Below are 17,164 nucleotides of genomic sequence, written 5' to 3' on the forward strand. Positions count from 1 at the left end.
TATGTACTTTCAATGGTTCATGTCCGACATCAAGACATTGATTCACAAACTTTAAAGGATTTCAAGGACCGGGGGAACACTGCGTCATTATGAACTGAGATTTCACAGTTTGTTCTGGTCAAACTCCTCCCTGTAACAGTAGAAACAATAATTTACAGTAGCAACAAACTGAACACAAGTGAAAACACAATGTGGTCGTTTGTCATGTGCTATCAGATGACCTACAGCAGTTCACTGTGGCATACGCATATCTGCGTCACTTACGACAGATGTAGTGGGAGGGTTTGGGTGGCCGGGTAATTCTTTGAATGAACTTCACCTCATTAATATTCTCTCTATGGAAGATACAATAGTCTACAATACAGATACATGGGACATACAACTGTAGATAATGCAGTTTTATTACTAAAGCAGAGATATATGTGCTAAAAAATTCAAAATAATAGATCTGCCATTGTACAAGAACTCAATATTAACTCAGGCAACATGGCATACAGACAAATCAAGTAGTACTTGATAATGGGCAGGTAATGTAACTGAACTGGCACAGTCTAATCGCTGGAATAAACACAACAATTGTGCACAAAAGTATAATGTACAGAACGCAGACATACATGTCTATGAAATATTTTCAAAACAAAACAACATGCTCCATAATTTGGTATTCATGTCCCCTACATCATACATACATACATATAAAGTCATAAAAATATTCTCTCGTTTCACACTTTTCCATCAGTACAATACAACACAGACACAAAAGTTCCAATTGTGTTTAAGAAAACATGAGCGTTACACTCATTCACTAGACATAGCTTTGACTGCAATATAAAAATAAAAATACACAAGAAAGCTGATTCACTTAATGGTGCTAATCCAGTCAATGCCTTCAGTTTTACTTCAAAACTTTGACATTTATTTCCTTATTTAAATATCTTTGATTTATCCTTGTACTGCAAAGTGCCAATCACAGCAGTTTGTCAATGTGTCAGTCCCCTGTATGTTCACATCTACATAGACGCTCAATCAAAACTGGATGACTTATCTAACATTTAAGAATCATTAAACGTTTAATCTCAGTGAATCTCTGGTTGAATGTCAGACAAGGCAGACAAAAAAATGACACCAACAAAACTACTCACACTCCCTGCTTTCTGAACTACTTCTTGCTCTGAATATAGCAGGAGATGAGGTATTTTTCCCACTCAGAGTCCTGTTGTCTCATTTTAACTTGAACGGCGCCTAAAAGGCAAAAAAAAAACACAACACAATTGGAGTAAGAATGAGAGTGGTAGCACTGTAGGAAGATTTTGAATGCAGATGGCTGCTGCTCTGGTAACAAACAGGCTGCACTGCCACCTACTGTAGATGCACAATTTGGGGTAAACAATTTTCCAAACTGAAGCTTTACTTACTTATTTTTTTGACACCAGAATTCCTCAGTTTGCTGTGTTTTGCGTGTCCGTTCTGGGTCAGTCTCACAGACAGGGACGCTCCCCTCCTGAAATAAAGAGAATAGCATTGTACAGTCGTGATATTGGGCAGTGACTGGATTTAAAGCCATACAGTATATAAACTCATTATTAGGGATGCAACTTATGACTTTTTCATTGTCAAGTTATCTGACGAATATTTTTACGATTGATTGTTAAGTCCATAAAATGTCAAAACATTGTGAAAGATGCTCATCACAATTTCCGACAGCCCAAAATTACGTCTTCAAATTGTCCAACAAACAGTCCAAAACCCAGACACACTTCACTTAAGATCACAAATGACAAAGAAAAGCAGCAACTTCTATTTATGAAGCTGGAGCCAATAAAAAAACATTCTTGCTTGAAAAATGACTGAAATTATCATTGCAGCCCTACACATTATAAGCATATATTCAGCCACTATACTACTAATACTACACTATATTTATCTACCTATATCTTTTGCCAGGGCTAATACCAATTATTACTAATCACGTGGGCCAAAAACTGATATTTGGAACTGATATACATCTGCAGTAAAAATGTAAATCTTTGTGTCAAAATCTAGAATAACAAGCGATGGAATGTGACGAATTACAATTTACTGTACTTTACTTTGTGCTGTACGTGAGTAAAAATTTAAAAGGTACTTGAATATCTAATTTTCTGCAACGTTATACGTCCACTCCATGAAAGTTTGGCAGGAAATATTGTACTTGTTACGCCACATTTATTTGTTTACTTTAGTTACCAGTTGCTTTGCAGATTCAGATTATTAAGTTTTTATAGACTATTACTTGTCACATGTAACTAATCAGTGTTGTGGACACGCGACAGAATAATGACTACACACAGAGAGGCGAGTGCATCAAAGCCAGTGGATAACTTCTTATTTAATTACGTTTTTTTGCCAATTGGATAAAAAACAAACAAACATACAGGCAAATTTACTTTGTATGATGACAGCTGGTAAAATAAATCAAAAGGGCACTTGCTGGCAGAAACAACCTTAAGTGTGTCATGAATTCTTACATATCTGTTAATTCCACATAACAACTGGATATTACTGCCTGTTTTTAATTCTGAAGTACCTCATCGCTCCAAGCTTTCCCTTTTCCAAGAACAGCTCAACTGTTACGTTAGGCCCCTGTGGGTAAAGTCTGGCATAGAGAGTCCTGTTGTGCACCATAGTTTGGAACCAGCCCACGGCCTGCTTAGACCAATCACTCCCATTCACAGGCGTCACCTTGGGGGGAGGAGGAAACAGACAAAATACCATGAACTGAGATAATTCATTTCCTTTATCACTGAGCAGTGATAAGGCTGTGACTAATCACGTGGAAAAACGCCAATACTGTAACTGAGTCTACACTCACAGCAGAGCACAGTATATTAACCATTTCCATGTATGCAAATCCTCAAAGGGATAATCTGCACGCCTTTTGCTGGAAATCTTAACGTGTACATGAGTAGACGCTTTAAGTGGTAAAATCACTATCGGCAGGGAACCACTCACATTTGCCAGTGAGACCTGTACAGCCTGAAGCGGTAGGGCAGCCATTTCCGGGGTCAGCTCCTTGATTTTTAACAGTGACAGGCAGGCAGTGTCACCGTAGTCCAGCCTCTTCACCTCCACTTTGATGGATGTCCCACTCCCAGCATCATCAGTGGCATTATCATCTGACATCCAAAAAACAGCGAGCATGGCAAAAAGAAAAAAATCAGTAAGGAATTCCCAAGAGGCTACATGCAAGCAAAGTGACACTGCTACCATCTAGAGGTATGCATCTGCAAAACCATCCCAATACACAAAACTGAACCCACCTCCACTTATTCCACATATCTTTGTCACCTGAGCCCTGCACCATTGTTCTTGCTTAGGGAACCAACCCATTACTTTGGTTCCAATGTCTGGAATGCAGTTCTGCTCCGCGTATGATGTCGTAGCTTTCCAGCTGCTGCAAATGAGAAAAAATAATGACAACCAGAAACATGTGGATTATTAAAAAGAGGGTGGGTGGGGGGGGAAATCTACAAAGAAAGCAGTATTGAACAAAAAGGATAAGTGGCTCTTTAAGTTCTGTTAATGTGATCAGGGAGGGTTTAGAAAAGCTGAGAAAAAGCAGACAAGAGATTAGAATCCATGCTGAATGACTTACTCTGTGACAAGGGCCTGCAGCTTCATGATGGAGCCGGCCTGTTGGATGTAGAAGTTGCCTGGGCTGACAATATGTGACACCACAACTTCAGTCTCATCAAACCTCTTAATCTGGAACTCGGGAATGGTGATACTGTTGATTCCTTGCGATTTTGTACTAGCAGAATTGCCCGCATGTTCCGGTTCTGTGCACTGCATGTTTACACAGGAGTTCTCCACCTGAGCTGCTATATTGCAGCTTTTTTCTTCATTTTCCAAGGGGTTAGTTTCAGAAGCCCCTGGTCCAGCCTCTGTAAAGATGTCTCCAATATCCCACAATTCAGTCTTTGTTGCAATCACACAAGTGTAGGTTAGAGAGCCACTTGATTCCACTCTTTTTACTCTGAACAGTGCGGCTTGGTTTTCAATGTCTGCGCTCAATGTTTTTGGAGTACGTGTGTTGATCTGATCATCCGTCACAACTTGTCTGAATTGGCAGCTTTGGGTTTTGGTGGTAGGCGACATCGACTGTGGTGAACTTGGAGTGTATGTACTATTGCTCCACTCCATGACGGCGACCTCTAGTGCCCCCATGTTTTTAGCTTGTACTCTGAGGAAGTGAAGCAGCTGTGAGGATGTTTGTTTTTGGTATTGCATGTGGACATCATCCTCACATCCCCAGCTAATTAGTGGTGTTATTTTCATTGGTTTAGGGTTACTGATCTCTGGGAATATAGCCTGTATGGGAGGTAGCAGCACTGGTGGCCTCTCTGCGCTAATCTCAGGACTCTGAATAATGACAGGTGGAAGAATCACAGCATCTGGTGGGCGTTCCTCTTCAAAAACAACAGCATGTTCTTGTTCTTCAGCCTTTGAGTGAGAAGATGAGCTAGTACTCACAGAGGCGCTGTTGCAGCTGGACGCGCTGCTGCATATCATGTCATCCTGCTGGACGGCTGCGGGCTGGGAGATGAGGAAATGTTTCAACTGTTGAAGGGGCAGTGTGGCTCCAAGCACCTGGACTGCTTTGGCTATGGAGCTCGCCATCAGCGAGTTCTGCAACATGGGCCCAAACTTGAGAACATCTGTTATTTGGTTCCCTTTGTTTCCAAGTGGCTGAAGTTGGTTTGTTCTCATTCCATATTCAATGTAAATGTGAGGCTCTGTGAAGATGAGAAAAGCAGAAAGAGAGAGAGAGGAACATCTTTCCGACGTCACACATTAGACCATACCTGTGTAATGCTGGTGGGAGCTAAGATCAAACAGTGACACATGAATATCTGCAATATCACGTCAGAAGCTAAAATCGGATGATTACTTCTTGACTTACCGACCGTGAGGTCCTTTAATAAAGCAGAGAGCTTTTCAACTGCTTGACATTTTGAGTCCAAAGCTTTTGTAAGGTCACTGAACACACTGGTGGGAGAAGATGAATGGAAGAAACCTTGAACCTCTTCATAGGCCTGAAAGTCACATTGAAAGAAGGAAGGATTTTTTTTCAGTTATACAAAAATACAAGTAACGGCTTGTAATGTGCTTTTTAGAAAACTAATCCACAACTATACTAGTGATTTAATAATTAATCAGATCATTTGCTCAACATCCACTATTTTAATGCTCCTAAAATGTGATATTTTGGTAGACAAATCATTGACAGAAGTTATTAGTGAATGTACAAGTACACCATTCTACTTTCAAATCTTTCAAATAAAACAATTAAGGAAAACAACACAAGAGATAGTGGTGTTTGTTTTTTTAAATAGTTGCACAATGAATATCTTTGGGGTTTAGTGCTGGTTAACCTAGCTCAAAAAAGGAGGGAATTCACTACTTTCTGCCATATTACAGACCACACAGTTAGAAAATATTCAGCAACGATAAAACAAACAAAAAAAGAAAGAAAAAAAGATGCATTCATTGCAGCTCTGATAACAATTTCATGCAATTTGCTTTGCTCAGCTGAACTTTGCTCTAGCTACATTAATTTACAGCTAATGACAGCAGCAACAATGCAAAGATGTGTGGATTTTGAACTGGCGTTACCATTACCTTGTTGGTGAAGTTGAGAAGCTCTTGTTCAAGTGTATTTCGGACACTTTCCAGCAGAAACAGTTTGTAAGTTAACTGCACTTTCTGGATGATTGTGTCTGGGAGCGGCTGGCGGTGGATAGTCTGCTGAGGGGGAGTCATGGTCGTCCTGTGGGGCGGGACTGTGTCTGTGCTGCCGCTGCTGAAGCCCCGGGCTCTGCCGGCGCGCCGAGTGGCTAACGTTAGCTCGCTAGCTTCTTCTTCGTTGGTTTGGCTTTGCTAGCTAACTTCTTCTTCGTTGGTTTGGCTTAGCTAGCTAACTAGAACGATTCATAGAAACTCAATAAAACGTTAAAGTTGTTGGCTATTACCAGTTTTGATGGCACTCTTTGTCCACAGCCGTAGTTTTCTGGTCCCGGGGCATACCAAAGTGCGAAATTCTTACTTTCGTCTCCTTCTTGGAGCTGCTGATGTCTTCCTCCAGTGTTGACAACGAGAAGTCAGTGTACGCCATGGTGAAAACGTCGTTTTTGTGTTTGCAGTCGATATAGTTGACTCATTTGAAGAAAATGTGTGGTGTAACCTCAGTGTTTGTGGGTGTCCTGCTCTTTCTTCAGCTTCTCTGTCACCATAGCTGACTTTAAAAAAAGATTTCTCATGTGTGGATTCGTACGGAAGCCCTTAAGGGCCATGCATTCATGCATTTTATTTCCTCCGTTTTCCCGTGATCTCGAGCTATTATCTCGAAATAACAACTGCCGTTTTCTCGAGATAACGGGATAATTTTCTTGAGATCTCGAGATAACGAAACTTTGTTTTCCCGAGATAACGAGAAAATTAATTCGAGATCTGGAGATAATGACTGTGATATGATAGGCCTGAGATTATGGAGATGCCATATGTAGTTAAATACGACATCAGGCTCACTTAAGGGTCGAATATACTACTACTCCTACTACTCCTACGTAATCCGACTCCGTAACCACGGAGACCCCTTGAGCCTTTGCAGTTCTCTGTCGTGCTGCCGGATACGCGATGCAATTTCCCTCCCGATACAAGCGTCCTTGTATGTCTTTAAGGAGGTTACATAAAGGTTCTCATATTTTCTAATTTCTTCGTCTAGGCGTTCTTCGATCGGATTCATTCTCGTCTTGATTGCGAACCGGTCAAACTCTTGCGAAAGTAATTCCGGAAATTATGTTTTTAGAGGACCAATCACAGCCCTTGCCATCTCCGTTTCCCCTCAACGGAGTGACGGACATTTAAAAAATATTTCATGCGCCCGGAGAGTACGGAGAGGCTCCGTTTTGTTTTCTCAAGATCTTGAATTAATTATATCATTATCTCGGGAAAACAAAGTTTTGTTATCTCGAGAAAATTATCCTGTTATCGCGGGAAAACAGCAGTTGTTATTTCGAGATAATAATTCGAGATCTCGAGAAAACAAATGAAATTAACTTGTTATCACGGGAAAAAGGAGGAAATGAAACGTATGAATGCATGGCCCTTTAGGGCTTCCGTAGATTAGATAATCCAGCAGTTACCTTGACAAGGCTCTTAACAGGTGACCTCTTCCCGATGAAGTGGGTTCCTGGACTGTCACAACCGTGTGCCAGGAGACTTTGACTATGGACCACAAGGAAACAACCTAGATATCCCCTGGATACAGATCATCACTGCTGGGATGGAATAAATAATGGATGTATGACTGATAAATGATCATAATCATCATAAATTATATTGGGAAATGTATATTATCAGCTATTTTATACCAGTAGTATAATGTATGTATGTATGTAGTAGGCTATAATGACTTTTACAAACTCCATTACAGTAGGTGGCTGTATGCAGCTTTAAAGCTTGTTTGCAGGCCACCAATGGCAGAGACAACTAATGTTAAATCCACCATTTTTACTCACTACATTTTTGCCTTTCTTAGCCCCCAGGTGTGCATAAACTACAACTTAAACGATCGGTTATCTTATCAGTAATGGCCGTGAGTAGCAACTAATCATCAGTTATCAGTGTCAGTGCCTCCCTAAATACGTACTTACTCAAAGCAAACAATCCAGAATCACCACAGATTATTCAATCTGGTAATGGGCTGTAATTAAGACCACTTTCTACAGCGATAGATTATGGAGAGCTCCGTTCTGAGGCACCCACGTGGTCATGAAGGGACAGCTGAACTGGCCCACTGGTTACAGGCACAGGGGCCCATATGGACAAGGGGCCCCTAAACCAGAAGACTGAAAGAGCTCAGAGACTGTTCTGATCATACTTTGCGCTCTTGATTTTTTTGGACATTGAGTATCTGCCCATACGGAGAACAATCTGATATTAATTTTCATATTTTGCTCTTACATAATACAGCTTTTGTTATGTCAGATCCTGATGTGTCCTGTCCTGAATGTCTTGTGTCCACTTAAGAGAATTAGAAGAAAATATGTATTGGCAAGACACTGTAAATTATATCACAAGGTGAATTTTTGTATTTTCTTTAGTGCTATTGAGAGAAGGAGCAGGATGCATTCGTTTTCGAAAACTACAACTCCAGGTCAGCATATTTCTAAATAGAACACAGAGGAGAGAGAATAGAAAACGAGAGCAGAACAGACAACTTGGCTGCATGCTGAGATAGCAAGTTTTTACAAGAGAGAACTGATAAAACAGATTTTACCGGAATTTTAAACAAGATATGTGAAACTTTAATGGCAGCGTCAGTAACTTGTGCTTGATTTGAGGAAGCGGATATCACTGATGTAAGATAAAATTATCCTCATTAAGAGAGATTTCCACAGTTTAATCTTGTACTTGTAAACATGGGCTTTACTGGAAATACAGTTAGCCTAGAGGGAGATCCTGACAATGATACAACCTTCCATTACTCGCTCTATTGTGCTTACAAACAAGCTGCTGCTAATGTCTAAATGCCATCAAACATTAATCACCAAGCAGAAGAATGAGTACAATTTGCTCCTTGCATTCCTATGGTTTTACACCTAATACTCCCCACACAGTGTTCTTTTCTTTGAGTGCTCTTTGCTTGAACTTGTCAAGCTGCTACTTGATCTAGTACCTAAATCTTGTGGGTGGGGCAACATTTCCTACAGTTATATTGCTCAAGAGCAAGATTGATAGGCGTCCTCCTGGCTCTTTTGGTGCTATTGCTGGCATCAGCCCTGGCTCTTCGCAGCGGACAAATTTCTAATGGGCATAAGAATTGCAAAAAGACACTTTGCATCAGTATAAAGGAGAAGGATGTGTCAATAAGAAGACAATGAGAGGAATGCTCAACAGGATATCCTCCTGCAACAGGAGATTCTTGTCAGTGTATTCTCAGCTACTTGTTGACATTGTAATAAAATCTTTGATATCTTTTCATTTCGGATGCATTTTATACAACATCAACTGTGGATCAGCAGTGTGGTAAAAAAGATTCAAAGTTTGTTCATGTTTTGTTATTTTTATGTTTTGTTAATTTTAATGATTATGTCCTTATTTTCTTAAGAATAGTAGATTCAAGTGAGAATGTTCCTCACATTGAATACAGTAATAGCAGAGATGGGTGTAGGCCTACTAGTAGATTTTCAGGTATCTGTCCTTTACATGAGTATTTATTTATCTGAAAACTTTTTACTTTTACTCTCACACTTATCTGTAGTTTTTACTCCTTACATTTTAAAAACAGGTTCATTACTTTAATTTGAATGTATTTGAGACCGCCTTCCCAACATCACAAGACTGGTTTTTAACCTTCAAGTGCTTTACCAGCCCAAAATGTTGGCATTTGATGTCCTGGGAATGAGACTCAACAAATCCTACAGATTTGACCTTTAAAGTTGCAATACGTAAGAATTGGTCACCTTGAATTTATACTGCCAACACATTGGGGCAGCATATTACCAGAGTAACTGCTAATTGCTGCAAACTGTATTCCCTTTATCCATCCATGACTTTAGCTACTGTTAGCTTGTTAGCTCAATTAGCCATGCAGCTAGCAAGACTACTCGGTGTCTTTAATATAAAACGTCAGAACTGTTTTTTCTTCACATTCTGTTAATAATTTTAGTTCATTTTTAAATGTTTTATACTAAAATTCTTACATATTGCACTTTTAAGTTCAGAAGTCTTTTAAAGTATATTAATATGTTGTGAAGTTCAGTTAACTTTGCACAGAAATTGCCATAAGAAACGTCCTTCAGAGGGATACTTGTCACTTTGATACCTCGAGTATCAGATCCTGTATTTTCTTTTACTTGAATAAAGAAGTTGAATCAGTACTTCTATGTTTAGTTTCTGTACTTCTAGTTGAGTAAAGAATGTGTTTACTTTCGCCACCTCTGAGTGAAAGTAGCTCCCCATGTCAACATATTATGACTCGGTGGAATTCAAGTTGCTCAACCGAAAAACAGAAATTCACAGGAACTGAAATTCTTCCCTTCATATTGTTAAATGAAGACCGCAAACATGTTCTGGTTATTAGTACAGCATGTTTATTACGTACTGTTGCCACATTTACCACTGTATTGTTAACAGTCTCCCAGGGTCAGAGCCGCATAAGTTATAACACAAGCAGATGGAGATAGAGACATATATTAAAATGGATTTGTATACACACACTGTCAAATAAGCTCATTTCATTAAGTATACATAGGTTTGTACAAAAGCTCGTGCTGGGTCTCCCATTGCCGTTGGCCGGTCCAAATTCTAGGAATGTTGTGCAAGGCCTCGCAGACGTCATAAAAATTTGAGCCAAGGTTAAACCTTTTGTCAAGAACAAACATTTCACAATGAAGGATGGGCAAAAATTCTCCGCCTGATTAGTTAATTTGGCTCGCACTTTAACCATAACAGCTTGGAAGTCGATAAAGCCAATTTCAGTTACAACATTTTGGCTGCATGTGTCACACAGTCCTGCAGACAAGTAATTTGCAGGGGAGTCATAAGAGAGAGCCTGAATGAAGATGAGAAAAGAATCACTGTGTCAGATGATGAAGATTTTATTGCATTTTATTTATTTAAGTCTGTTAGTTTCTAAGCGGCCATGAAGCCCCACTTCTGTTTATAGTAAAATAGGTCATGCGTACTGAATCTAACAGGAATCATGCTTCAGTTACTACACTTTGCTCCCCGGTGCATTTTGTTTGCATAAATAGAACCATGTGTAAAAAGACTGGCAACAGATCTTAGACATTACACTATCAATGATATCTGTGTGCAACACACCTTCCTGGTGAATATGATCAGCACTGTTAATATCACAGCTACAAATAAAACAATTATGATCATTTGTCCAAAGTGAATTTCCTGTGCTTTTGGATGAAACAAACAATCCACTGAAGTTTTATTCAGAAATCCCGTCATCGCAACGTTTTCGTTGCTTGTGAAGCATACAGTGTCATTGATATCAGGCAGCTCTATCTCCAACTCATTCAGGGCTGTCAGCCATTTACTGTCACAGCAGTTGAAATAATTTCCACTAACATATATGAGATTGAGGTGTTCAGATAAAGCAAGGATCAGAGAATGGTTTAGAGACACAAAACGATTATTTCTTATGTCAATTTCTCTCAGAGGAGAGCAGCTGAAACTGCTGGGGATCATATCTAGACGGTTGTTAGATATGTTCAGCTGAGTTAACATCGGCATGCAGGGTAAAGAAATATTTGAGCTGGTCATGTTTATTTCACTGATAATCAAAGATTGAAGAGTCTTCGGCACACCTTCGAAAGCACCCATTTGCATCACCATGTGTGGATTTCTTGCAAGGTTCAGAGAAATCAAAGAGTTCTTTTGAAATGTGTTTGGGTGAAGCACTTCTATGTTGTTTTCTTTAAGATTGAGGTGTTTAAGAGTGCTTAACTGCCCGAATATAACACAGGATGTGTTGGGATTCATCCGCTGTGTCGATTGAGGGCTTTGCAAATGATCCATAGATGCACAAGGTTGCACAGAATTGTCTTGTAGATTTAACGTTTCTATTTGCGTGAGCGCTTTGAGAAAGAGCGGCGAAATATATACAAGTCCGTTGCTTTGCATGTCGAGGTGCTTTAAGGAAGGAAAGAGAAGCTGCCGATGGTATCCTGATGCATTAACTTTTCTAACTTTCCAGATGATGTTTTGCAGACAGTTGTGACTGAAATTCAGAGTTTCTAAAGATGAGAGAAGGCTCAAAGTCTCCAGTGGGAAAGCCTTGAAGTGGTTATAGCTCAGGTCGATATTAATCAGTGGCATCAGCCTCCAGTTTGAGTGAAGGTTGTTTTTTCTAGGTATCCTTTCCTTTATAATCTCACTGTAAAGAGCATTGGCCTCTGATACCATTTCAGCCTCTGAATTTAAGGCACCAACCATATTATTCTGCAAGTGAAGATACTTCAAACGGTTCATTTTCGGAACAATTGGGAAATAAAGGAGTTTGTTGTGACTGAGGTCAAGAATTTCAAGCCTGTAATACAGATTGTCTTCTTGCGTAACAAAGAACTCAACTGAATTCCAGCTGAGATTCAAATATTTGACTTGAGGTAATTTAAAATCACAGATATGTGCCAGGTTATTTCTGGCCAGGTTTAGCATCTCTAAGTGTCTCAATAGTTCAAATGTCCCCTGTTCTATCACTGATATCTGATTGTCTTCAATAGTAATGGACCTCAAACGTTTACTCTCCTTAAACATTCTGTACGAAAGTCTTGTTAATGCATTACCAGTCATCTTAAGTTGATCAAGAAAAAGTTTGTTCTGAAGGTAGCGTCCCGCTGCCTCATCCCTCAAACCGTTCATTGATAAATCCAAAATCTTCAGTCCACTGATGGATTGGAGGGCTTTGCTGTTACTGCCAAGGTTGTTGTTCAGCACATTTCTGGACAAATTCAACTCCTCAAGTTGAGCCAGGTTTTCAAAAGCCCCTTCGGAGATGAGATCCAGCTGGTTGGAGCTCAGGTCCAGCTGCTTCAAGTATGGCAAAGCAAGTGTGTGCAACTGTCTGATGAAGTTATTGGACAGGTCTAGTCTTTTGAGCCTTGCATCCAAATCCAGAGGGACAGAGGAGAGATTCTGGTTGTTCCAGGACTGCTCCTTGAAATGAAAGGAACATTAATCATAATCAAAGAGTGAATCATGGAAACCGAAGTCAAACAACACGAGCAGTCTGAAGATCTCATACCAGTAAAATGTGCAACTTTAAGAACAAAGAATTAGCATTTAAATGATTTGTTAGCCTACCTTTGGCTCATGATGTGTCAGCCCAGTTATAAAGAGGTCATGGCTGAGTGACCAGAGCAGTAGGAGATGAGAGAACATATGTCCGACCATCCTCCCTCTGCTGCTGCTCCTGCTGCTGTACCACTAACTGTTGTCAGAGCTCATATACACACTCACACACACCCTCTTATAGCCATGCTTCATAAAAAAAAAAAGGGGAGACAGAAAACAGCTGCAGACACCAGATAGGCATTGTGGATACTATATTTAGACAATAAAGGCTTGGTCGATGATTTATCACTTTTAATTAAAAAAAAACCATCAGAGTAAGGAAGGCTTAATTTGGAGAAAATGTTTTTTTAAGACAAAGATGGTCCTATTTCTGAGTTTAACTTAAGTAATTATACAGAAGCATACATTCAAAAATCAGTTATGAACAGACATGCACAATTGAGAATTCATTTTTACAATACCATTTGCAAGAGCTTTTATCTTATCATGACACATGAAAGTATTTACAGTGTTGAGGAGTTCGTGTCAACCAGGAAATCACTTACCGAGCGATATAAATTTATACCTTTGTTTGTTCCTGACATAGTCTCAGGAAAACGGAAGCCATTCTAAAATAGACGAGAGGAACAAATAAACAGACAGCGTGGAGGCTGGAGCTGGAGGGAAGCCCCCAGCAAGGTATAAAGAGACATGCTAAAATAGACTGATGAAAGGAGGTGGCAGCACACATAAACAATGCAACAGGACAGGCCCAGGTGGACTACCTGAAAGATACACTTTGATGCTTTATAGCTACAGGATTTTAAAAGTAGCTGTCCTCAAAGAGCTGACAGATGAGATGAGGCGAAAAGTTCATGGATGTATTTTCACGAGATTAATGATGTGTACTGACAGTTTTCCTGCTGCTGTGACACATCCCTTTATCAGCATCCCCCCACACAGTTCAGTGCCAGTTGCCTACATCCTGCAACAACGTTATCATCTTCATACTGTCTTGTTTCAGTTCAGCTGTATGACACCAAAAAAGGTTGAGTCCGCATCCATGGAGATGAGGACTGTGTCCATGAGGGTCCTGTCTGGTATCACCAACTCTAGCTCATCGTCCTGATGCAGCTGCACTATGCCTGTGACGGAGGACACATACAAGAAGAAGGCATCAGAGGAGATACAAGGTGGTAAAATGATAGTGTCACTGTAATTGTCCTAATACAGAGCTCCAGGCGGTGACTGTTTTGCTCGCACAGGCGCCCAAAAATCGATCATGTACGACTCAACATTTTCATTAGTCGCAAAACAGCAAAAAATAAAAGCAAATCCACAAAAATTCCACAAGTTCTGCACGTGTAGCCAGTATATCAGTAAGACGGGGGAAAACACAGTATTATCACTAAGTTTACACTTTTTATCAGTCAATTAATGGTTTCTATAAGCCAATCAGTGGTGGACTGATGATGTTTTTAGGGGCAGAGGCGAAACAAATAAAAAGGGCACCAGTTGTATGCGGTGGGGCACCCAAGTACCTAAAACTACTTGGATTAGATTTAGGTGCACCAGTGAACCCAATAAGTGTTATCTGAGTTTGATGTATTTATTTGCGTTGGTCAAGCATTTAAAACATCGCCTGCACCTTTATTCCTGTTTGCAATCATTTACATAATGTCTTTAGAGATCAAATTAAAATGTCGGCTCCTATTGGGTGCACCTAAATGAAATAGTTTGGCGCACCAGAACAACCAGTGTAAAGAGCAGGTCTGACACCCTGTAATTAGGCCACCATAAGCAAATTGAGCGCTCTCTATATACGTTATAGTTTCTGGAGCTGTACTCCAGGGATGAACCATTCTCACAAAAGATTTCCTCATTTGGCGTTTTGAGAAATTGGTGGAGAGGCAGCTAAAATTAAAGGTACAGCTTTACATTTCAGGAACTGTGCAGAAATACACTTTCTTGCCTGGAGTTAGATGAGGAGATCGATGCCAGTAAACATTATCATCTTGATATCTTTGGGACTCCCCAGTTGTTCCAGCAGTCTATTATCTCAAAAGCTCAATTGTCCAAAAGTACCCGCCCATTGTCCCCTCTGATAGTTGCTTGGTCAGGGTTAGGATTAGACAGTCGGTTAGATGGTTAGAGTTAGAAACAAGATGTAAATCAGAGGCAGAGTAGTGGCAGGTTTTCGAGAATTACAGGTGGGAAATCAAATAACATTGAATATGAATTATGGGCCAGTGGATTATTGGTATGGCACGGTTATCTTGATTTATCACAAAGAGAGGAAACAGCTAGTCTTGCCCGAAGCAGCGCGGAAAACTTCAAAATGACGATGAGACGTCATAAGAAGATTGATACCTCTCTCATGTTTGCACTGTAAACATGGCTATAGCCAACAGATGATTCGCTTGGCTTAGCGCACAGACTAACTAACCTGGATCCAAAGCATAAACAAAAATTTGCCTACAAGCACATCCCATGTTTGTTTCATTCATACAAAAAGGAAAAATTGCGGTTGTACAGTTGGTTATGTGCCAGACTACTTGGGTGGGGTTGACTTTGAAGCGTCTCATTGCTGAGAACTTAAAATGTGTCCATTAGTCAGGGTTTAATCTGGTAGAGAGGCCATAAGCAGTACATGCTAAATTAATAATAAAATTAAAGCTTTATGTTTATTTCTCGCTCTTGCCAGCTCCAACATCATTCCTGCAGTTAACAGCTAACACTAACAAACAGCCAGACATAAGAGGTAAAACTAAATTCAAGTCTTTGGCTAAAGCCATTATTTTGAGTAAGTGTTTCTTGCCTTCTCCCATAGGAAATATAGCAGTGATCCCTTGGACTGTTTCTGCGCAACCAGGAACTACAAGTCCTCAAAAGGAAAACAGAATTGTTGTCCAAGAACACGGTTATTACTCGGTGTTTGGACGTGAAAGCGAACAAGCCTGTTTCTCAAAATGTGTCAAAGCATTTCTTGTGCAGCCTCACTGACCTGCAGTGTAGCATGTATTCGCATGATGTCGAGTATCATCAGGCATCTCTTGCAGGCAACGCAAGTGCTCTGTTGGTGTCGTTGCTGTTTCCGCAGAACCCCAGCTTCGAATGACATGACCCATAACCTTGCCTGGGCTTTCGAACCAAACCTGTGAATTAAGCAGAACATTAGCTGAATAGTTGGAACAAATCTGATGTAATAGCAACTTAGTCATGCTTGAGTTACAGTGACACAATACTTGTCCAAACACCAAGTAATAACCATCTTCTTGGACAACAATTCTGTTTTCCTTTTGAGAAATTGTATTTCCTTGTTGCGCAGAAACAGTCCAAGGGATCACTGCTATATTTCCTATGGGAGAAGGCAAGAAACACTTATTCAAAATAATGACATAGAGTGCGCTGCTTTAGCCAAAGACTCGAATTTAGTTTTACCTCTTATGTCTGGCTGTTTGTTAGTGTTAGCCGTTAACTGCAGGAATGATGTTGGACCTGGCAAGAGCGAGAAATAAACATAATACTTAATTTTATTAACTTAGCATGTACTGTTTATGGTCTCACTACCAGATTAAAGCGTAACTAATGGACACATTCTCAGTTCTCGGCTCAAACCCACCTCTGCAGCTGCTCTGTTCCCGTTTTACTCTCCTAGAAGAGATGTTCACAGAACTGTGAGCGTTTTGCAAAGCACTTGGCTTTATGTCCTAAGAGAAAACAAAGCATTAGGAGAAAATTTATTATTGCAGCGCTATCTGAACACTCACTAATGGCATAAATCTCAGTAGTACATTGTCCAAGATGACTCCATCCTACATAATCAGTGACATACCTCCCTTGTTTTAGACATCTTGGCCATTTTCCCATTGACTCCCTCAGAACGTGGCTGATTTAATTGTAGAATTATGTTCCCTTGGAGTTTGCGAAAATCTTTCTCTAAAACGCTGGCTCTGTGCACCAGGAAAAGACTAAGACAAAACATAAACGCCGTTAGTGATAATAAAGCATTGTAAAGCATTGTGAGACGAGTGACACGGACCGTATGTCCTCAAGTTACTCAAATGGGTGAGGTCACACATGAGTTAACCCCCGGAAACCTACATGTTGAGTTACAAAATGACTTTCTAAATGAGGAACTATCTCCTCTCTGCCTTCTCAAGATGGAACTCATTTAGATTGCATGAAGATTACAGCCAAATTTGCAGCGTCTTGTGAAACTCGCAGTCAAAGCAAAAAGCCACGTTTTAATAAAGACAAAAGGCTTCGCTCAGAGAACATCATTTGTTTCTTGTCAGTACTTGTGCCAGCAGAGTCCAAATCTGAAAGAGAA

At 40.1% G+C, this 17,164-nt stretch overlaps 3 protein-coding genes across 4 annotated transcripts; all 3 read right to left on the reverse strand.

The window, feature by feature from the left end:
* Window positions 1–383: 383 nt before the first annotated feature.
* On the reverse strand, window positions 384–6,370 carry LOC311257285 (uncharacterized protein). The gene is made up of 8 exons (XM_084352826.1): window positions 5,662–6,370; window positions 4,943–5,075; window positions 3,635–4,775; window positions 3,300–3,433; window positions 2,992–3,155; window positions 2,567–2,721; window positions 1,416–1,501; window positions 384–1,242 (listed from the first exon to the last, which is right to left on the reverse strand). Exons 1-8 carry the CDS (start codon window positions 5,800–5,802, stop codon window positions 1,160–1,162), a joined length of 2,037 nt encoding a protein of 678 aa, XP_084208952.1. The 5' UTR covers window positions 5,803–6,370; the 3' UTR covers window positions 384–1,159.
* Window positions 6,371–10,131: 3,761 nt separating this feature from the next.
* Window positions 10,132–12,963, reverse strand: LOC311257354 (transforming growth factor beta activator LRRC32-like). The gene is made up of 2 exons (XM_084352945.1): window positions 12,862–12,963; window positions 10,132–12,714 (listed from the first exon to the last, which is right to left on the reverse strand). The coding sequence occupies exons 1-2, from the start codon at window positions 12,949–12,951 to the stop codon at window positions 10,837–10,839; spliced, it is 1,968 nt and encodes a 655-aa protein (XP_084209071.1). The 5' UTR covers window positions 12,952–12,963; the 3' UTR covers window positions 10,132–10,836.
* Window positions 12,964–13,851: 888 nt separating this feature from the next.
* On the reverse strand, window positions 13,852–16,854 carry LOC311257355 (tumor necrosis factor ligand superfamily member 13B-like; the record flags this gene model as incomplete). 2 transcript variants are annotated; one of them, XM_084352947.1, is made up of 6 exons in its annotated part: window positions 16,667–16,854; window positions 16,454–16,541; window positions 16,273–16,329; window positions 16,077–16,189; window positions 15,836–15,986; window positions 13,852–13,976 (listed from the first exon to the last, which is right to left on the reverse strand). In XM_084352947.1, exons 1-6 carry the CDS (start codon window positions 16,850–16,852, stop codon window positions 13,852–13,854), a joined length of 720 nt encoding a protein of 239 aa, XP_084209073.1. In that variant the 5' UTR covers window positions 16,853–16,854. The 2 variants fall into 2 exon arrangements, with proteins under 2 accessions (XP_084209073.1, XP_084209072.1); XM_084352946.1 differs by having other exon boundaries at window positions 15,836–16,189.
* Between the last annotated feature and the right edge of the window lie 310 nt (window positions 16,855–17,164).

This window comes from Pagrus pagrus (genome assembly GCF_965226575.1).
Source record: "Pagrus pagrus genome assembly, chromosome: 5".
Taxonomy (NCBI): Eukaryota; Metazoa; Chordata; class Actinopteri; order Spariformes; family Sparidae; genus Pagrus; species Pagrus pagrus.